This window comes from Oncorhynchus clarkii, chromosome 12, assembly GCF_045791955.1.
Source record: "Oncorhynchus clarkii lewisi isolate Uvic-CL-2024 chromosome 12, UVic_Ocla_1.0, whole genome shotgun sequence".
NCBI lineage: Eukaryota > Metazoa > Chordata > Actinopteri > Salmoniformes > Salmonidae > Oncorhynchus > Oncorhynchus clarkii.
The window spans coordinates 81,963,201-81,985,963 of NC_092158.1; the positions used below are offsets into that span (position 1 = coordinate 81,963,201).

Sequence of the window (22,763 nt, forward strand, 5' to 3'; positions counted from 1 at the left end):
CAGAGTTGTTTGGTAGAGTAAGTAGTATACTATGTGTGACCAGTGTGTTTAGTGTACTGTGTGTTGATCTGTGAGGAAGATGGCATTTAGCCAGAGTTGTTTGGTAGAGTAAGTAGTATACTATGTGTGACCAGTGTGTTTAGTATACTATGTGTGACCAGTGTGTTTAGTGTACTGTGTGTGACCAGTGTGTTTAGTGTACTGTGTGTGACCAGTGTGTTTAGTGTACTGTGTATTACCAGTGTGTTTAGTGTACTGTGTATTACCAGTGTGTTTAGTGTACTGTGTGTGACCAGTGTGTTTAGTGTACTGTGTGTGACCAGTGTGTTTAGTGTACTGTGTGTGACCAGTGTGTTTAGTGTACTGTGTGTTTAGTGTACTGTGTGTTTAGTGTACTGTGTGTTTAGTGTACTATGTGTGACCAGTGTATTTAGTGTACTGTGTGTTTAGTGTACTGTGTGTTTAGTGTACTATGTGTGACCAGTGTGTTTAGTGTACTATGTGTGACCAGTTTGTTTAGTGTACTGTGTGTTTAGTGTACTGTGTGTTTAGTGTACTTTGTGTGACCAGTGTGTTTAGTGTACTATGTGTGACCAGTGTGTTTAGTGTACTATGTATTACCAGTGTGTTTAGTGTACTGTGTGTTTAGTGTACTGTGTGTTTAGTGTACTGTGTGTGACCAGTGTGTTTAGTGTACTATGTATTACCAGTGTGTTTAGTGTACTATGTATTTCCAGTGTGTTTAGTGTACTGTGTGTGACCAGTGTGTTTAGTGTACTATGTATTACCAGTGTGTTTAGTGTACTATGTATTACCAGTGTGTTTAGTGTACTATGTATTACCAGTGTGTTTAGTGTACTATGTATTACCAGTGTGTTTAGTGTACTATGTATTACCAGTGTGTTTAGTGTACTATGTATTACCAGTGTGTTTAGTGTACTATGTATTACCAGTGTGTTTAGTGTACTATGTATTACCAGTGTGTTTAGTGTACTATGTATTACCAGTGTGTTTAGTGTACTATGTATTACCAGTGTGTTTAGTGTACTATGTATTACCAGTGTGTTTAGTGTACTGTGTGTTTAGTGTACTATGTATTACCAGTGTGTTTAGTGTACTATGTATTACCAGTGTGTTTAGTGTACTATGTATTACCAGTGTGTTTAGTGTACTGTGTGTTTAGTGTACTGTGTGTTTAGTGTACTGTGTGTGACCAGTGTGTTTAGTGTACTGTGTATTACCAGTGTGTTTAGTGTACTGTGTATTACCAGTGTGTTTAGTGTACTGTGTGTGACCAGTGTGTTTAGTGTACTGTGTGTGACCAGTGTGTTTAGTGTACTGTGTGTGACCAGTGTGTTTAGTGTACTGTGTGTGACCAGTGTGTTTAGTGTACTGTGTATTACCAGTGTGTTTAGTGTACTGTGTATTACCAGTGTGTTTAGTGTACTGTGTGTGACCAGTGTGTTTAGTGTACTGTGTGTGACCAGTGTGTTTAGTGTACTGTGTGTGACCAGTGTGTTTAGTGTACTGTGTGTTTAGTGTACTGTGTGTTTAGTGTACTGTGTGTTTAGTGTACTATGTGTGACCAGTGTATTTAGTGTACTGTGTGTTTAGTGTACTGTGTGTTTAGTGTACTATGTGTGACCAGTGTGTTTAGTGTACTATGTGTGACCAGTTTGTTTAGTGTACTGTGTGTTTAGTGTACTGTGTGTTTAGTGTACTTTGTGTGACCAGTGTGTTTAGTGTACTATGTGTGACCAGTGTGTTTAGTGTACTATGTATTACCAGTGTGTTTAGTGTACTGTGTGTTTAGTGTACTGTGTGTTTAGTGTACTGTGTGTGACCAGTGTGTTTAGTGTACTATGTATTACCAGTGTGTTTAGTGTACTATGTATTTCCAGTGTGTTTAGTGTACTGTGTGTGACCAGTGTGTTTAGTGTACTATGTATTACCAGTGTGTTTAGTGTACTATGTATTACCAGTGTGTTTAGTGTACTATGTATTACCAGTGTGTTTAGTGTACTATGTATTACCAGTGTGTTTAGTGTACTATGTATTACCAGTGTGTTTAGTGTACTATGTATTACCAGTGTGTTTAGTGTACTATGTATTACCAGTGTGTTTAGTGTACTATGTATTACCAGTGTGTTTAGTGTACTATGTATTACCAGTGTGTTTAGTGTACTATGTATTACCAGTGTGTTTAGTGTACTATGTATTACCAGTGTGTTTAGTGTACTGTGTGTTTAGTGTACTATGTATTACCAGTGTGTTTAGTGTACTATGTATTACCAGTGTGTTTAGTGTACTATGTATTACCAGTGTGTTTAGTGTACTGTGTGTTTAGTGTACTGTGTGTTTAGTGTACTGTGTGTGACCAGTGTGTTTAGTGTACTGTGTATTACCAGTGTGTTTAGTGTACTGTGTATTACCAGTGTGTTTAGTGTACTGTGTGTGACCAGTGTGTTTAGTGTACTGTGTGTGACCAGTGTGTTTAGTGTACTGTGTGTGACCAGTGTGTTTAGTGTACTGTGTGTGACCAGTGTGTTTAGTGTACTGTGTGTTTAGTGTACTATGTGTGACCAGTGTATTTAGTGTACTGTGTGTTTAGTGTACTGTGTGTTTAGTGTACTATGTGTGACCAGTGTGTTTAGTGTACTATGTGTGACCAGTGTGTTTAGTGTACTGTGTGTTTAGTGTACTGTGTGTTTAGTGTACTTTGTGTGACCAGTGTGTTTAGTGTACTATGTGTGACCAGTGTGTTTAGTGTACTATGTATTACCAGTGTGTTTAGTGTACTGTGTGTTTAGTGTACTGTGTGTTTAGTGTACTGTGTGTGACCAGTGTGTTTAGTGTACTATGTATTACCAGTGTGTTTAGTGTACTATGTATTTCCAGTGTGTTTAGTGTACTGTGTGTGACCAGTGTGTTTAGTGTACTATGTATTACCAGTGTGTTTAGTGTACTATGTATTACCAGTGTGTTTAGTGTACTATGTATTACCAGTGTGTTTAGTGTACTATGTATTACCAGTGTGTTTAGTGTACTGTGTGTTTAGTGTACTGTGTGTTTAGTGTACTGTGTGTGACCAGTGTGTTTAGTGTACTATGTATTACCAGTGTGTTTAGTGTACTATGTATTACCAGTGTGTTTAGTGTACTGTGTGTGACCAGTGTGTTTAGTGTACTATGTATCACCAGTGTGTTTAGTGTACTATGTGTGACCAGTGTGTTTAGTGTACTATGTGTGACCAGTGTGTTTAGTGTACTATGTGTGACCAGTGTGTTTAGTGTACTATGTATTACCAGTGTGTTTAGTGTACTATGTATGACCAGTGTGTTTAGTGTACTATGTATTACCAGTGTGTTTAGTGTACTATGTGTGACCAGTGTGTTTAGTTTACTATGTGTGACCAGTGTGTTTAGTGTACTGTGTGTTTAGTGTGCTGTGTGTTTAGTGTACTATGTGTGACCAGTGTGTTTAGTGTACTATGTGTGACCAGTGTGTTTAGTGTACTGTGTGTTTAGTGTACTGTGTGTTTAGTGTACTTTGTGTGACCAGTGTGTTTAGTGTACTATGTGTGACCAGTGTGCTTAGTGTACTATGTGTGACCAGTGTGTTTAGTGTACTGTGTGTGACCAGTGTGTTTAGTGTACTATGTATTACCAGTGTGTTTAGTGTACTATGTGTGACCAGTGTGTTTAGTGTACTATGTATTACCAGTGTGTTTAGTGTACTATGTGTGACCAGTGTGTTTAGTGTACTATGTATTACCAGTGTGTTTAGTGTACTATGTATTACCAGTGTGTTTAGTGTACTATGTGTGACCAGTGTGTTTAGTGTACTATGTATTACCAGTGTGTTTAGTGTACTATGTGTGACCAGTGTGTTTAGTGTACTATGTATTACCAGTGTGTTTAGTGTACTATGTATTACCAGTGTGTTTAGTGTACTATGTATGACCAGTGTGTTTAGTGTACTATGCATTACCAGTGTGTTTAGTGTACTATGTGTGACCAGTGTGTTTAGTTTACTATGTGTGACCAGTGTGTTTAGTGTACTGTGTGTTTAGTGTGCTGTGTGTTTAGTGTACTATGTGTGACCAGTGTGTTTAGTGTACTATGTGTGACCAGTGTGTTTAGTGTACTATGTGTGACCAGTGTGTTTAGTGTACTGTGTGTTTAGTGTACTGTGTGTTTAGTGTACTATGTGTGACCAGTGTGTTTAGTGTACTTTGTGTGACCAGTGTGTTTAGTGTATTATGTGTGACCAGTGTGTTTAGTGTACTGTGTATGACATGTTATTTGTATATACATGCCGGTTTGTTTGGCCAGCTCTGTAGGCCTAGTAGTGAGTCATGTGTTTAGTGTGTAAAATGGGTGATTTATGTTGGGTTTTTGGTATGGAGATCACAGTTCCCTTGGAAAATGTGCTGCACATCAAGATGTCCCCTGAGTATGTGCTTATTTTTGGTGGAGAGGGAGAGAGAGGGAGAAAGAGAGAGAAAGAGAGGGAGAAAGAGAGAGAGAGAGAGAGAGAGAGAGAGAGAGAGAGAGAGAGAGAGAGAGAGAGAGAGAGAGAGAGAGAGAGAGAGGGGGGATGTGTGTTTTTCTCTCTCTCAGTGGTATTGGCCAGTGTCGTGTGAAGTCTCTCTGTCTCTCCCCCTTTCTCTCTCTTTTCCCTCGCTCTTTCAGTGCTACTGGACTGCCTGCTACTGTCCTGCAAAGCATCAAGGCTTTCATCACTCTCCAAGGACATGGATCTCACCATGTCCCGCCCTGCATCAGTCTGTCTGCACTCTGATTTGTGCTGGCCTGTTGAGCAGCTAGTGGCTCCTTTCCTGTCTGTGGATTCATTAGGTTCTGGACCTGTTCCACCCTCTCCCCCCTGGGAACCAGAAAGGCTTCTGCTCGGCTCCCACTCCTGCTAGTCCTCAGCATTCCACACACGGTCATGTCTTAGGGAATTCTTCTCCTTATATTTCTCCCCTTTCCAATCCTCTCTCTGCCCCTGGTCCCAGTTCCCACCATTCTTCTCACGTATGCAGTCCTCCACTTATTCATCACTGTCAGTGAATTCATCACTGTCTATAGAATGTTTTTCAGCACTGCAGCCATTATTCCACTGAAGGAAAACCGACCCATACAGGGACACAGACAGGTAGACACAGACAGGGACACAGACAGGAAGAAACAGACAGGAAGACACAGACAGGGACACAGACAGAAAGACACAGACAGTGACACAGACAGGAAGACACAGACAGGAGGACACAGACAGGGACACAGACAGGAGGACAGACATGAAGACATACAGTGACACAGACAGGAAGACACAGACAGGGACACAGACATGGACACAGAGAGAGACACAGACAAGGACACAGACAGGGACACAGACAGGAAGACACAGACAGGATGACACAGAGAGACACGTACCACATGATCATGCCCACCATCTTCATGATGATCTCATTGAGGATGTTGAAGAACTCTGACATGAGCTTCCCCTTCTCTCCCATCTTCCCCATGCACATTCCAAATGTGATGAAGAACCCAATTAAACCTTCAGAAAACATCATTACAACATTAAATCATCTGTTCATAAATAACCAATGTGCTCCCTCAACATGAATGATGAATACATGATGAATATAACTAAACCAATGAAACAAAAGGAAATAGACATAATAGTATTCCGACCAATCAACAGAAAGAGAGTTGAACCGAACAGGACATTGTTGCCCCCTCAGTGAATAGAGAGGAAAGAACCATAGCATTCTCTCACCCAGAACATTCATGCCCCATTTGAACTCCAGTTTCTTCTTGCTGACTATGACAGGTTCTGTCTGGTTCGGGGGCATCACTGACACTTTCTTTGCCACTGTTTGAACCTGAAGAGAGAGAGAGTGAGAGGTGGGGTGAAGAGGGGGGTGGAGAATAGAGAGAGAGAGAGAGAGCGAGAGAGAGAGAGAGAGCAACCACCAGAAAGATGAGAGATATGTTTATGCAGACAGAGAAGAAGAGAGGGGGAGGGAGAGAGAGAGGGATAGAGAGGGAGAGGGAGAGAGAAGAGGAAATATGGAAAAGGGGGCTGGGGATCATCATGCAATTTCTTGGCTGATCTGCAAAAGCAATTACAATATCAATTAATCTCTGACGAAGACAAACACAGTGACAGCACATAACGAGAGAAAGGATCCTTATAAGCCCAGGGCTGAACAGCACACACACACACGCATGCACACGCACACACACTCACAAGCACACAAGCACACACACATACACATACACATACACACACACACACACATACACACACACAGTCACACTAGGCAGATGCCTTACTGTAATAAATGAAGACAACCCAACGGCGCTGTAAAGAGATTAGCACCAACAGAAGGTCTGACCCTCACCCAGTCTAACACAGAGTATTTCTAATCATTCAGACACACACGCATGAAAGAGAGAGAGAGAGTGAGAGAGATAAGGAGAGAGAGAGAATGAGAGAGATAAGGAGATAGAGAGAATGGGAGCGATAAGGAGAGAGAGAGAATGAGAGCGATAAGGAGAGAGAGAGAGAATGAGAGAGATAAGGAGAGAGAGAAAGAATGAGAGCGATAAGGAGAGAGAGAGAATGAGAGCGATAAGGAGAGAGAGAGAATGAGAGCGATAAGGAGAGAGAGAGAATGAGAGCGATAAGGAGAGAGAGAGAATGAGAGCGATAAGGAGAGAGAGAGAATGAGAGCGATAAGGAGAGAGAGAGAGAATGAGAGCGATAAGGAGAGAGAGAGAATGAGAGCGATAAGGAGAGAGAGAGAATGAGAGCGATAAGGAGAGAGAGAGAATGAGAGCGATAAGGAGAGAGAGAGAGAATGAGAGCGATAAGGAGAGAGAGAGAATGAGAGCGATAAGGAGAGAGAGAGAATGAGAGCGATAAGGAGAGAGAGAGAATGAGAGCGATAAGGAGAGAGAGAGAAAAAACACAGGATTTGGACAAAAGAAGGGAACTGCTGCGACATGATTGAGGCCTGGATTATCGCTTAAAAATGATCCGCCTGCTTGGATTAACAGCAATCATATCTGCCAGGCAGCGTTGCTTTGTAAATCACACAGTCTTGTCCTGCCCTATCCTGCCCTGTAGTCTCCTGTCCTCTCCTGTCCTCTCCTGTTCTGTCCTATGATCAGCCACCTAGGTACAGGATCATGTCCCCTTGATGCTAGGACAGTAGAGTCCCTGCTCATCTTCCAAAAACGTCTGAAACCCTACCTCTTCAAAGAGTATCTTAAATAAGACATCTCAGTCTCATTCCCTCCCTCCTCGCCCCTAAAAATAAAACATTCAAACCTGCACTTGTCTTTTCCTACTAGCACTGACTTTGCTGATAACTTCTCCAGAGGAAAACTATTCTCACTACGACTACGATGTGTGGTTGTCTCACCTAGCTATCTTAAGAGAAATACATTAACTATAAGTTGCGCTGGCCTCTGATAAATTCGCGCTGGCCTCTGATAAATTCCTTTAATGTCAAGTGAAAATGTCAACACAAGAACAGCTATTGGTCAATACAAGGGGAAAGATGTTCAGAGGGAGACATCAAATGTCCAATGTAACAACAAAAGCTTGGAATAAAGAGAGGGAATTAGGATCTGCACAGCTAACACCACTCACATGTGTGGTTCTGCAAAGTCGTCATTTTCTGGGAAATGGAAGGATCATAATATGGGACTTTAAGGTTCTAGCTGCATTTCTGTCAAAACGTTCTCTATATAGTACTGTAAATACCCTTCTCTACTCTAAAGCAAAACTCTACTTCCGTGATGACATAAGCCATTCCTTTTTATGAACTGTGCATATACAGTCCCTTCCAAAGTATTTGCTCCCCTTAACTTCTTCCACATTTTGTTGTATTACAGCTTGAATTTAAAATGGATTAAATAGAGATTTTTGGTCACTGGCCTACAAACAATACCCCATAATGTCAAAGTGGAATTATATTTGAGGAATTTTACATATTAATTACAAATGAAGAGCTGAAATGTGTTGAGTCAATAAGTATTCAACACCTTTGTTATGGCAAGCCTAAATAAATTAAAAAGCCCAAATTTGCTTAATAAGTCACACAATGGACTCAGATTCAAACGCAAAGATCAGGTTTTCCTGTCACGCCCTGGTCTTAGTATTTTGTGTTTTCTTTATTATTTTGGTCAGGCCAGGGTGTGTAATGGGTTTATTTATGTGGTGTGTTTTGTCTTGGGGTTTTTGTAGGTATTGGGATTGTGGTATAGTGGGGTTGTCTAGTATAGTCTATGGCTGTCTGGAGTGGTTCTCAATCAGAGGCAGGTGTTTATCGTTGTCTCTGATTGGGAACCATATTTAGGCAGCCATATTCTTTGAGTGTTTCGTGGGTGATTGTTCCTGTCTCAGTGTTTGTTTGCACCAGATAAGGCTGTTTCGGTTTTCACATTACGTTTTGTATTGTTCGTGTTTATTATTTTTATTAAACATGAATCGAAATAAACACGCTGCATTTTGGTCCTCCTCTCCTTCGACGGAAGAAAACCGTAACATTTCCAATGCCTCGCAAAGAGGGGCGCCTATTTAAAACGGTTACAGAGTTTATGAGCTGTGATAGGAGAACACTGAGGATGGATCAACGACATTGTAGTTACACCACAATACTAACCTAATCAACAGAGTGAAAAGAAGAATGCCTGACAGAATACAAATGTTCCTAAATATGCATCTGTTTGCAGTAAGGCACTAAAGTAAAACTACAAAAACATGTGGCAAAGAAATCACCTTTATGTCCTGGATACAAAGTTTTATGTTTGGGGAAAATCCAACAGAACACATCCCTGAGTATCACTCTTCATATTTTCAAGCATGGCGGTGGCTGCATCATGTTATGGGTATGTTTGAGATCGGCAATGACTAAGGGAGTATTTTTTTAGGATAAAAAGAAACAGAATAGAGCTAAGCACAGTCAAAATCCTAGAGGAAAACCTGGTTCAGTCTGCTTTCCAACAGATAGCAGGGCAATAACTTCAAACACAAGGCCAAATAAACAGTGGAGTTGCTTACCAAGATGACGTTGAATGTTCCTGAGTGGCCTAGTTACAGTTTTGACAGAGCTTGAAGAATTTTCAAAAGAATATGCAAATATTGTACAATCCAAAGCTCTTACAGACTTACCCAGACAGACAGACCTTTAATCGCTGCCAAAGGTGACTCTAACATGTAATGGGGTTGAGTACTTTTCTAATCAAGATATATTACTGTTTTGTTTTTCACCAATATTTTACAAATGATAGAATTTTTCTTCCAGTTTGACATTACAGAGTATTTAGTGTAGATCGTAGACAAAAAAGACAATGAAATCCATTTGAATCCCACTTTTTAACACAACAAAATGTGGGGAAAGTAAAGGGGTGTAATACTTTCTGAAGGCTCTGTAACAATCAATTGCGAATTGCACACAATTGCCCCATAAGCCACACATTCCCAATGCTGGTCATTAAAGTCAGGCTTTGATAGGGTCCAAATCTCACAATAACAACTGAACATCCATCGTTTGATGGGGTCAGGGTTTAGTTCTGTGTCTGGGTCCAGTTCTAGTTCTGGGTCTGGGTCCTACCTGTTGGAAGCAGGCCTGCACCAGGTTTTCAGGGAACAGGTTCCTGATGAGGTCCAGGAAGGCGTCCAGACTGCTGACCTCCTGGTTCTTGGGGGCCGTGTCCTGCTCCTGACTGCTCCTGAGTTTGGGGTTTCCCGGGTGGATCCCCAGGACCAGGATGACCCCCAGGATGGCAGCTATGACCGTAGTGGACATGTAGTAGACCATGGCCCTGGAGCCCATCCTCCCACTGGAACGAGCATCCAGACCAGCCAGACCTGGGAGGGAGAGAGACAGGCTGATGAGCAGGGCACCTTCCACCTGTGTATGTGTGTGTGTCTGGATGTGTTTAACTATATTCTTGTGGGAACCAGAAGTTCCAACAGGAATAGTAAACAAACACAAATTTGACCACCTGGGGACATTCTGTTAGTCCGCACGAGGTCAAATGGGGGTTTAGGGGGTTTAGGGTTAAGTTCAGATGGGGGTTTCTAGGGGGTTTAGGGTTAAGGTTAGAATTAGTGCTACGGTTAGAATTACATTAAGGGTTTGGGGCTAGGGTTAGTTTTAGGGTTAGAATTAGGAGTTAGGGTAAGGTTTAAGGTTAAGGTTTTTGGGTTAAGGTTAAGGTAAGAGTACAGGTTAGGGTAAGGGTTAGGTTTAGGGTTAGGGTTAGGGGTTAGGGAAAATAGGATTTTGAATGGGATGGAATTGTGTGTCCCCACAAGGTTAGCTGTATAAGACTGTGTGTGTGTGTGTGTATTACAACAGTGTACCTGTGATGAGGCTGGAGATGATGAGGGGCAAGATGAGCATCTTCAGCATCCTCATGAGGATGTCTCCAGGAAAGGACACCAGCATCAGGGTGTTGGGGTCTGTAATGGAAACATACCGCAGCAGCATCCCAAACAGCGACCCCGCTATGACACCTGTTACAGTTCACAGAGGAGAGGAGTAAGCACAACAGCCACACAATGGCTGCCTCTGTCACCCTTACAGCTTCCGTGAGAGCGCAGAGAGAAGAGATTCCAGTGAAACGCTTCAGAAGAGCATTTCGAGAGGGTTTATAATCACAGCGTCTGACTCATTGGATTTCATTTCCATTCCAGGGGGATTTACAGTAAGTACACTCGTGCCAAAAAGAAGTGATGTGTACAGTGCATTAGGAGAGTATTCAGACCCCTGGACCTTTTCCACACTTTGTTGCGTTACAGCCTTTTTCTAAAATGGATTAAAAAAATATTTAAATCCTCATTAATCTACACACAAAACCCCATAATGATAAAGCGAAAACGTAACTACAAGTATTCAGACCCTTTGCTATGACACTTGAAATTGAGCTCAGGTCCATCCTGTTTCCATTAATCATCCTTGAGATGTTTCTCCAACTTGATTGGAGTCCACTTGTGGTAAATTAAATTGATTGGACATGATTTGGAAAGGCACACATCTGTCTATATAAGGTCCCACAGCTGACAGTGCATGTCAGAGCAAAAACCAAGCCATGAGGTCGAAGGAATTGTCCGTAGAGCTCCGAGACAGGACTGTGTCGAGGCACAGATCTGGGGAAGGGTACCAATTTTTTTTTGCAGCATTGAAGGTCCCCAAGACCACAGTGGCTTCCATCATTCTTAAATGGAAGACGTTTGGAACCACTAAGACCCTTCCTAGAGCTGGCCGCCCGGCCAAACTGAGCAATCTGGGGAGAAGGGCCTTGATCAGGGAGGTGACCAAGAACCCGATGGTCACTCTGACAGAGCTCCAGAGTTCCTCTGTGGAGATGGGAGAACCTTCCAGAAGGACAACCATCTCTGCAGCACTCCACCAATCAGGCCTTTATGGTAGATTGGCCAGACCGAAGCCACTCCTCAGTAAAAGGCACATGACAGACTGCTTGGAGTTTGCCAAAAGGCCCCTAAAGGACTCTCAGACCATAAGAAACAAGATTCTCTGGTCTGATTAAACCAAGATTGAACCCTTTGGCCTGAATGCCAAGTGTCATGTCTGGAGGAAACCTGGCACCATCCCTACAGTGAAGCATGGTGGTGGCAGCATAATGCTGTGGGGAGTTTTTTCAGCGTCAGGGACTGGGAGACTAGTCAGGATCGAGGGAAAGATGAACGGAGCAAAGTACAGAAAGATCCTTGATGAAAACCCGTTCCAGAGCGCTCAGGACCTCAGACTGGGGCGAAGGTTCACCTTCCAATAGGACAACAACCCTAAGCACACAGCCAAGACAACGCACTAGTGGCTTTGGGACAAGTTTCTGAATGTCCTTTAGTGGCCCAGCAAGAGCCCGGACTTGAACCTGATCGAACATCTCTGTAGAGACCTGAAAAATAGCTGTGCAGCGACGCTTCCCATCCAACCTGACAGAACTCGAGAGGATCTGCAGAGAAGAATGGAAGAAACCTCCAAAATACAGGTGTGCAAAGCGTCATACCCAAGAAGACTCAAGGCTGTAATCGCTGCCAAAGGTGCCTCAACAAAGTACTGAGTAAAGTATCTGATACTTATGTAAATGTGATATTTCTATTTCTTTGTTTTTATACATTTGCAAAAATGTCTAAAAACGTGTTTTTCTTTTGTCATTATGGCGTTTTATGTGTAGATTGATGAGGGAATTGATGAGGCTGTAACTTAACAAAATGTGGAAAAAATGTAAGGGGTCTTTATACTTTCCGAATGCACTGTATGTACTAACTATATTCTTGATATGTAACTACGGTGAAGAAAACAAAGAGAGAATTGCCATGGGTGTAAAATGTGTGTGAGAAAGCTGTAAAAAAATAAGAAAACGTTTGTTATTGTCGTGCGAAGAGGGGGATGGGCTAATAAAACATTGAATAAAATGTTTATAAAAAATTGTTAGCAAGCACAGGTAGTACAGAGAGCTGAAATGCAGCGTAACACTTTATAACCACTGAAGGCGATGAAATAATTGATTTCCTGAAAGTTGACCACCATGAAGCGAGGTAGGCACCTACCCAGTATAGTGAGGACGAGCAGTGAGTTTCGGATGAGGAAGCCACAGTAGGTTCCCAAGAAACTATTGGGAAGTTTGGGTTCCAACAAGTCCAACACTCCAGCTCCAACAATGGGTGGCAGTGCCTCATCATAATGGGCCTTGTTAGACTGGTGGACTGGCTGCTGATTCGTCATCCTGTCTGTGGTAGAGAGGGAGACAGTGAGAGAGGGAGGTGTGACAACACATCTGCCTGGTCAGAAAACAGCCCCATGCCTCTTCATCTGGTGTAAGCATCACACTGGCTCCCCTTAGCCTTTCTATTGGCTTGGGGAAACGTACACCATATTGTTGTCTTACACCTGGTTCCTTGAGATCTGCAAAGACAGAGGGGGAAGAGGCGAGGAGTTGTTTTCAGACCAGTTTAACACCATCACCATACCAAGGAAAGACCGAAACCGTTGGGTGCTGTTGACTAAGATGAGTAACATAGATCTGACAGATCAGTCAGTTTAAGGTCTGATAAATGTCATAACATTGAGAAGGAATGTACCCACAACCTGAATAATACAGGATATGGAGGTGGAGAAAGATGGATGGAAAACAGTTGGGAGAGACAGAGAGAGACGGAGAGAGACGGGGAGAGACGGAGAGAGACGGAGAGAGACGGGGAGAGACGGAGAGAGACGGAGAGAGACGGAGAGAGACGGAGGGAGACGGAGGGAGACGGAGTAAGAAAGCACTCTGACAATCATCTGAGAGTCATGTCATAGGAATGATCAACGATAATCTGACAATGTGAGTGATGGTGCACAATTCTATTCAAGTCAACCAGAGAATCACTGAAGTCACCCCCACATCACAACCTAAACCAACCCCCCCCCCCCCCCCCCCACTTCTACCAGAGAAGGAACATCCAGCCTAACATCAGATATCAGACTAGACAGGTTCAAACATAGTCAAAACAATAGGTGGACATGCAATCCAAATAAGACCTTTACATAAAAGCACCAATATTATGTAAGCAATGTAAATCTGATCAGGTTTGATACATTATAATAATATTCAACTAATAACTACTCAGTCTGCCTAGTCTGTCTGTTCCAGTGTTCCAATGCAGTGACCAGCAGCACCAGCTCCAACAGAGTGTAGAGAGGGATGATGAATCCCACTCCCACCAGAGATAAACACATCTGGAGAGCAACATGGCGATGTGTGAAGTCAGCGTCGGGAACCTGAGTGGCACATTTACAAACAGACAGCCTCCACTGCACAATCGCACATGATTATAATTCATCAGCCATGCAGATGGCATTTCTGCATAAGGAAGAATAGAGAAAACACTCACCAAAATGCACGTAGACCAGTCTAGTCTAACCTCCTTCTATTCCCTCTCTCCTTCCTTCTTTACCTCCTCCACTCTCTATGGACTCACCCTTTGACCTCACTTCTCTCCATCATGCTCTCTTTCCCTGCTCTGTTCATCAGCTTGTCTTCATCTGTCGTTTAAAGTCCAACAACAGTTGCTGCCCGGGCATAAAGAGGGATTGCCAGCAAATGCAACCAAAAAAATTGGGGGGAGGGGAATCTCTTGCCAAGTTTCGATAGCAGACCGATATAATCCCTTGTGAACTGTGCGGTGGGGGGAAGGGGAGGGGCGGAGGGGGCTCCCTGTTTCTGTTACTGTACCAATCCTCTTTGCAAAATTAATTTCATTCTTAACATTAAGAACAATGTTTACAAACATCCTGGAGACTATGTACTGTACTCCAATTACCCAGCAGTCCTACTGTTGGAGTGTGAGTCAGAAACCCCACCATGATCTGATGAACTGTAGAATCACTGTACTATCAGAAATGCACAGAGTAGACCAATGAACACACAGAGTGTTTATGTGCATCCCAAATAGCAATCTTTTCTCTATATAGTGTACAATTGACCCAGGCCCATAGGGCTCTGGCCAAAAGTAGTGCACTATAAAGGGAAAGGGTGCCAATACTTTGTTCAGTAGGATGGCAGTGCCAAGTCTACAGCCCAGGTCTACAGCTCTTAGGATGAGTATTAAGACCTTGGAGGAGGTCAGACAGAGGACCCGACCCCATAGAATGACATATACAGTAGGAATTTAATAAGATCTCTATGCCTGACCCACTGTCCTACCAAACGTCAGGATGCATCCTGCATCATGTAATGAGGATATATCCTGAAGATTGAACAGTGCATAAATTGCAGTGACATGCTCAATGACCTGTAGCCTGCTGTAGCCATGTTGCAAATCCATTTTCTTCCCTAGACTAGGGGATTATTTTCCGTCTCTAGGAAATGTAGGAATGGCCTGAACAGTGGGATTGGGAGCTAGCCTCCAAGGCTCCAACAGACCGACACGGAAAATAGTCCACATGTAACCCTGGACCAGAGCTAGCCTCCAATAGACCAACAGCGAAGAAAGTCCACATGTAACCCTGGACCAGAGCTAGCCTCCAATAGACCAACAGTGAAGAAAGTCCACATGTAACCCTGGACCAGAGCTAGCCTCCAATAGACCAACAGTGAAGAAAGTCCACATGTAACCCTGGACCAGAGCTAGCCTCCAATAGACCAACAGTGAAGAAAGTCCACATGTAACCCTGGACCAGAGCTAGCCTCCAATAGACCAACAGTGAAGAAAGTCCACATATAACCCTGGACCAGAGCTAGCCTCCAATAGACCAACAGTGAAGAATGTCCACATGTAACCCTGGACCAGAGCTAGCCTCCAATAGACCAACAGCGAAGAAAGTCCACATGTAACCCTGGACCAGAGCTAGCCTCCAATAGACCAACGGTGAAGAAAGTCCACATGTAATCCTGGACCAGAGCTAGCCTCCAATAGACCAACAGTGAAGAAAGTCCACATGTAACCCTGGACCAGAGCTAGCCTCCAATAGACCAACAGTGAAGAAAGCCCACATGTAGCCCTGGACCAGAGCTAGCCTCCAATAGACCAACAGTGAAGAAAGTCCACATGTAACCCTGGACCAGAGCTAGCCTCCAATAGACCAACAGTGAAGAAAGTCCACATGTAGCCCTGGACCAGAGCTAGCCTCCAATAGACCAACAGTGAAGAAAGTCCACATGTAACCCTGGACCAGAGCTAGCCTCCAATAGACCAACAGTGAAGAAAGTCCACATTTAACCCTGGATCAGAGCTAGCCTCCAATAGACCAACAGGGAAGAAAGTCCACATGTAGCCCTTGACCAGAGCTAGCCTCCAATAGACCAACAGGGAAGAAAGTCCACATGTAGCCCTGGACCAGAGCTAGCCTCCAACAGACTGAAAGGTAAGATAGTCCACATGTAGCCCTGGACCAAAGCTAGCCTCCAACAGACTGAAAGGTAAGATAGTCCACATGTAGCCCTGGACCAGAGCTAGCCTCCAACAGACTGAAAGGTAAGATAGACCACATGTAGCCCTGGACCAGAGCTAGCCATAGGGACATGTCATATTAGTTTATGTTACATCATATCACAGATGAGTAATGTGCTTAGTTATATGTTCATCATAATCTCAGCACCCAGAACAGTATCTTGAATGCAGGCTTGCTAGCTATATGATTGTCAGTATTTTACAAGATACTATATACATAAAAGCAGACAGTCAATGGGATTACACTGTTAAATCAGAGCCCTTACGGTAAATCCAGGATTTGGTCAAACATGACAGAGATATTACAACCTTGGCAGGTAGGTTCAAAGGCCATGATCTCTCTGAGAAGAAAGCTAGTATTCCTCAGGAAAAGGCTTTAGGGAAGCACTCAGAACAGAAACATGTGTTAGAAATTAACATAAAGCACCAGGGATGAAGGAGGATACTTCAAAGACAGCAAGTCTCAACGGGAAAGAAAGCTGTAATCCTTACTGGCAGGGGTGTTACTGGCAGTGGTGATTTTCTTTACGTGTCGTGCCATGTTGAGCTCTCCTGGATCATCAAGAAAACCAGAGTGATACTAGTTCCATGCATCCAGATTCCAGAGATACTCACATCCCCTGAATGGTCATGCCAGTCAAGTCAGGACAGCTAATCTCTCTCTATTCTCTCTCTCTTAGGAGGAGAGACTTACATCACCATAGTATGTAAGCCATTATCGCTGAGCTATCAATGCACATATTAACATTGGATCTGAAAACAAACTAGCTATGTTATGATCTCTCTCACAATCAGTATCAGTATCACTATCAGCATCACGATCACTATCAATATGACTATCACTTTCACTATGATAATCAGTATCTATCACTGTCACTATGATGATCAGAATCTATCACTGTCACTGTCACTACTACGATCAGCATCTATCACTGTCACTGTCACTATGATGATCAGAATCTATCACTGTCACTATGATGATCAGAATCTATCACTGTCACTGTCACTATGATGATCAGAATCTATCACTGTCACTGTCACTACTACGATCAGCATCTATGACTATCACTTTCACTATGATAATCAGTATCTATCACTGTCACTATGATGATCAGAATCTATCACTGTCACTGTCACTACTACGATCAGCATCTATCACTGTCACTGTCACTATGATGATCAGAATCTATCACTGTCACTATGATGATCAGAATCTATCACTGTCACTGTCACTATGATAATCAGTATCTATCACTGTCACTATGACTATGATGATCAGCATCGATCACTGTCACTGTCACTATGATGAGCAGTATCTATCACTGTCACTATGATGATCAGCATCTATCACTGTCACTATGATGATCAGTATCTATCACTGTCACTATGACGATCAGCATCTATCACTGTCACTATGATGATCAGTATCTATCACTGTCACTATGACAATCAGCATCTATCACTGTCACTGTCACTATGATGATCAGCATCTATCACTGTCACGGTCACTATGATGATCAGCATCTATCACTGTCACTGTCACTATGATGATCAGCATCTACCACGTTCACTATGACGATCAGCATCTATCACTGTCACTATGACGATCAGCATCTATCACTGTCACTGTCACTATGACGATCAGTATCTATCACTGTCACTATGACGATCAGAATCTATCACTGTCACTGTCACTATGATAATCAGTATCTATCACTGTCACTATGACTATGATGATCAGCATCGATCACTGTCACTGTCACTATGATGAGCAGCATCTATCACTGTCACTGTCACTATGATGATCAGCATCTATCACTGTCACTGTCACTATGATGATCAGTATCTATCACTGTCACTATGACAATCAGCATCTATCACTGTCACTATGATGATCAGTATCTATCACTGTCACTATGACCATCAGCATCTATCACTGTCACTGTCACTATGATGATCAGCATCTATCACTGTCACAGTCACTATGATGATCAGCATCTATCACTGTCACTGTCACTATGACGATCAGCATCTATCACGTTCACTATGACGATCAGCATCTATCACTGTCACTATGATGATCAGCATCTATCACTGTCACTGTCACTATGACGATCAGCATCTATCACTGTCCCTATGACGATCAGCATCTATCACTGTCACTGTCACTATGACGATCAGCATCTATCACTGTCACTATGACGATCAGCATCTATCACTGTCACTGTCACTATGATGATCAGCATCTATCACTGTCACTATGATGATGAGTATCTATCACTGTGACTGTCACTATGATGATCAGTATCTATCATGGTGACTGTCACTATGATGATCAGTATCTATCACTGTGACTGTCACTATGATGATCAGTATCTATCACTGTGACTGTCACTATGATGATCAGTATCTGTCACTGTGACTGTCACTATGATCAGTATCTATCACTGTGACTGTGACTATGACGATCAGTATCTACAGTGTCTTCAGAAATCTACACACAATACCCCATAGTGACAAAGTGAAAAGAATGTTCTGAAATGTTTAAACAAATATTTAAAATTAAATACAGAAATATCTAATTTACATAAGTATTCACACGCCTGGGTCAGTAATTTCTAGATGCAACCTTGGCAGCGATTAAAGCTGTGAGTCTTTTTTGGTAAGTCTCTAGATTGTGCCACATTTGCCCATTATTATTTCAAAATTCTTTAAGCTCTGTCAAATTGGTAGTTGATCATTGCTAGGCAACCATTTTTAGGTCTTGCCATAGATTTTCAAGTAGATTTAAGTCAAAACTGTAACTCGGGCCACTTAGAAATATTAACTGTCTTCTTGGTAAGCAACTCCATTGTAGATTTGTCCTGCTGAAAGGTGAATTCATCTCCCAGTGTCTGGTGGAAAGCAGACTGAACCAGGTTTTCCTGTAGGATTTTGCCTGTGCTTAGCTCCATTCCATTTATTTTTATCATAAAAACTCCCTAGTCCTTGTCGATCACAAGCATACCCATAACATGATGCAGTTTCTAAATATTTTTATTCTCTAAAGACATCCTTCTTTTCACTCTGTCAGTTAGGTTAATATTGTGGAGTAACTACAATGTTGTTGATCCATCCTCAGTTTTCTGCTATTACAGCCATTAAACTCTGTAATTGTTTTAAAGTCACCATTGGCCTCAAAGTGAAATCCCTGAGCGGTTTCCTTTCTCTCCGGCAGCTGAGTTAGGAAGGACACCTGTATCTTTGTAGTGACTGGGTGTATTGATACTAAGGAATGACTTCTCCATGCTCAAAGGGATATTCAATGTCTGTTTTTTTTACCCATCTAGCAATAGGTGCCCTTCTTTGTGAGGCATTGGAAAACCCTGGTCTTTGTGGTTGAATCTGAGTTTGAAATTCACTGCTTGACTGAGGGACTGTACAGATAATTATATATATGCGGTACACAGATGAGGTAGTCATTCAAAATCATGTTAAACACTATTATTGCACACAGAGTGAATCCATGCAACTTATTATGTTACTGGTTAAGCTAGTTTGTACTGCTGAACTTATTTAGGCTTGCCATAACAAAGGGGTTGAATACTTATTGACTCAAGACATTTCAGCTTTGAATTTTTAATGAAAATAATAATAATAAAAACATAATTCTACTTTGACATTGTGTGTAGGCCAGGGACACAAAATCTCAGTTTAATCATGTTTAAATTAAGTCTGTAACACAACAAAACGTGGACAAAGTCAAGGGGTGTGAATACTTTCCAAAGGCACTGTGTCAGTGGTGAATGAAGGATGGTCTTTAATGACAGAATATATATGTATATATATATATATTATAAACTTTATTTAACTTGGCAAGTCAGTTAAGAACAAATTCTTATTTACAATGACAGCCTACCAGGGAACAGTGGGTTAACTGCCTTGTTCAGGTGCAGAATGACAGATTTTTACCTTGTCAGCTCAGGGATTCGATCCAGCAACCTTTCGCTCAAACTACTAGGCCACCTGCCGCCTCAAAAGTATTAACCAATGACTGGGGTATTAATTGAACTCCACCATGCAGAGACCCACGCATGCTCTCATCCAATCAGTGACCCTCCCTGCCCCTGACCAATCAGTGATGTGGGTTTAAGAGACTGAACAGCTGTGTGATGGCGAGCCCACCGCTAAACCCCCACCCCTTGTCTGCAGCCCTATTAACTAACAGGACACGGGAGTTTATATGCATTTACATTGAGCTCTGTGTATGTGTGTATGAGATTGTGTATGCATTTGTCTTTATCACGTGAGCACGTTGTGTGTGTGTGTGTGTGTGTGTGTGTGTGTGTGTGTGTGAGGAGGGGATTATTTCCATTTGTTGACTGTTTGGTGTGATTTTTGCAGGGAAAGAGATATAATCCCATACCCCCATCCCTTCTTCCAGAGAGAACAAGGGAGGGGGTCATGAAACTTTCAACTGGACACTACTACAACACTGCACTGATATGTATAGGTTAACAAGCCCATATAGAAACATAAAATCAATGTTTATTGGTCACATACACAGATTTGCAGATGTTATCGCAAGGATCAATACAGGATTAAGATTGAATCCTACGACACTGGCTCTGACACTCGTCGGATGTGGCAGGGCTTGAAAACTATTACGAACTAGAAAGGGAAACCCAGACGTGAGCGGCCCAGTGACGTGAGCCTACCAGACGAGCTAAATGCCTTTTATGCTCGACTGTGTGATAACGCTCTCGGTAGCCGATGTGAGCAAGACCTTTAACAGGTCAACATTCACAAAGCCGCGGGGCCAGATGGATTACCAGGACGTGTAAGTGTCTTCACTGGCAAGTGGCAAGTGTCTTCACTGACATCTTCAACCTCTCCCTGACTGAGTCTGTAATACCTATATTCAAGCAGACCACCATAGTCCCTGTGCCCAAGGAAGTGAAGGTAACCTGTCTAAATGATTACCGCCCATAGCACTCACGTCGGTAGCCATGAAGTGCTTAGAAAGGCTGGTCATGGCTCACATCAACAGCATCCTACCGGAGACTCACTCCAATTCGCATACCGCCCCAACAGATACAAAGATGACGCAATCTCAATCGCACTCCACACTGTCCTTTCCCACCTGGACAAAAGGAACACCTATGTGAGAATGCTGCTCATTGACAACAACTCATCGTTCAACACCATAGAGCCCATGAAGCTCATCACTAAGCTAAGGACCCTGAGACTAAACACCTCCCTCTGCAACTGGATCCTGGACTTCTTGACGGGCAGCTCCCAGGCGGTAAAGATAGGCAACAACACATCTTCAAAACTGGGGCCCCTCAGGGGTGTGTACTTAGTCCCCTCCTGTACTCCCTGTTCACCTATGACTGCGTGGCCAAAAACGACTCCAACACCATCATTAAGTTTGCTGACGACACAACAGTGGTAGGCCTGATCACTGACAATGATGAGACAGTCTATAGGGAGGAGGTCAGAGAACTGGCAGCGTGGTGCCAGGACAACAACCTCTCCATCAATGTGAGCAAAACAATGTGAGCAAAACAAAGGAGCTGATCGTGGACTACAGGAAAAGGTAGGCCGAACAGGCCCCCATTAACATCAACGGGGCTGTAGTGGAGCAGGTCGAGAGTTTCAAGTTCCTTAGTGTCCACATCACCAACGATCTATCATGGTCCAATCACACCAAGACATTTGTGAAAAGGGCACAACAAAACCTTTACCCCCTCAGGAGAATGAAAAGATTTAGCATGGGTCCCCAGATCCTCAAAAAGTTCTACAGCTGCACCATCGAGAGCATGGTTGCATCACTGCCTGGTATGGCAACTGCTCGGCATCTGATTGTAAGGCGCTACAGAGGGTAGTGCGTACGGCCCAGTACATCACTGGGACCAAGCTTCCTGCAATCCAGGACCTACATAATTGGCGGTGTCAGAGGAAAGACCATAAAATTGTCCGAGACTCCAGTCACCCAAGTCATAAACTGATTTCTCTGCTACCGCACGGCAAGCGATACTGGAGCTCCAAGTCTAGGACCAAAAGGCTCCTTAACAGCTTCTACCCCCAAGCCATAAGACTGCTGAACAATTAATCAAATGGCCACCGACTGACTCGGTACCGGTACCCCCGTATATAGCCTCGTTATTGTTATTGTGTTACTTTTTTTATTATTTTTTACTTTAGTTTATTTGGGAAATATTTTCTTAACTCTTCTTGAACTGCTCTGTTGGTTAAGGGCTTGTAAGTAAGCATTTCACTGTAAGGTCTACACTTGTTGTATTCGGCATTTCACGGTAAGGTCTACACTTGTTGTATTCGGCGCACGTGACAAATAAAGTTTGCTTGTGTTTCTAGCTCCAACAGTGCAGTAATACCAAGCAATAACATTTTTACAAATAAACACATACACTGAATACTGTGTGCAGCACACACACATGCGCACACAGGCATGCAGGCGGGCATCACACATAATCTTACCTCATAAATTTGAATTCTAGGTTCAAGGAGTTTACTCATACAGCATATGCACATATGCCCACACACACGTGCTAAGGGCATATTCAGACCATATAGAGAAAATGGATGTAGTGGATTTGTATGTAGTGTATTAACCCTCAGGCTCAACATTAATCAGATTTGGTCGTCGATCAGTAGAAAAACTCCACTTTAACCTCAGTGACAAACTCTGGAGTCAATAGACCATGACAGAGAGAAAACAATAGGGAGCTTGTGTATTTTTCATTGACTATGTGTGTGTGTGTGTGTGTGTGTGT

General features: G+C 42.8%; 1 protein-coding gene across 2 annotated transcripts in view; it reads right to left on the reverse strand.

The window, feature by feature from the left end:
- LOC139421507 (excitatory amino acid transporter 2-like) overlaps window positions 1-22,763 on the reverse strand; it is a 36,476-nt gene that overhangs the window by 12,709 nt on the left and 1,004 nt on the right. The window contains exons 1-6 of one of the 2 annotated variants that reach the window (XM_071172467.1): window positions 12,944-12,956; window positions 12,604-12,783; window positions 10,393-10,545; window positions 9,638-9,894; window positions 5,788-5,893; window positions 5,439-5,565 (exon numbers count right to left, since the gene is read on the reverse strand). In XM_071172467.1, the coding sequence (XP_071028568.1) occupies window positions 5,439-5,565; window positions 5,788-5,893; window positions 9,638-9,894; window positions 10,393-10,545; window positions 12,604-12,778 (818 nt within the window). In that variant the 5' untranslated portion in view covers window positions 12,779-12,783; window positions 12,944-12,956. Of the gene's footprint in view, window positions 1-5,438; window positions 5,566-5,787; window positions 5,894-9,637; window positions 9,895-10,392; window positions 10,546-12,603; window positions 12,784-12,943; window positions 12,957-22,763 lie in introns of those variants that run through there. The other variant, XM_071172466.1, reaches the window with a different exon arrangement.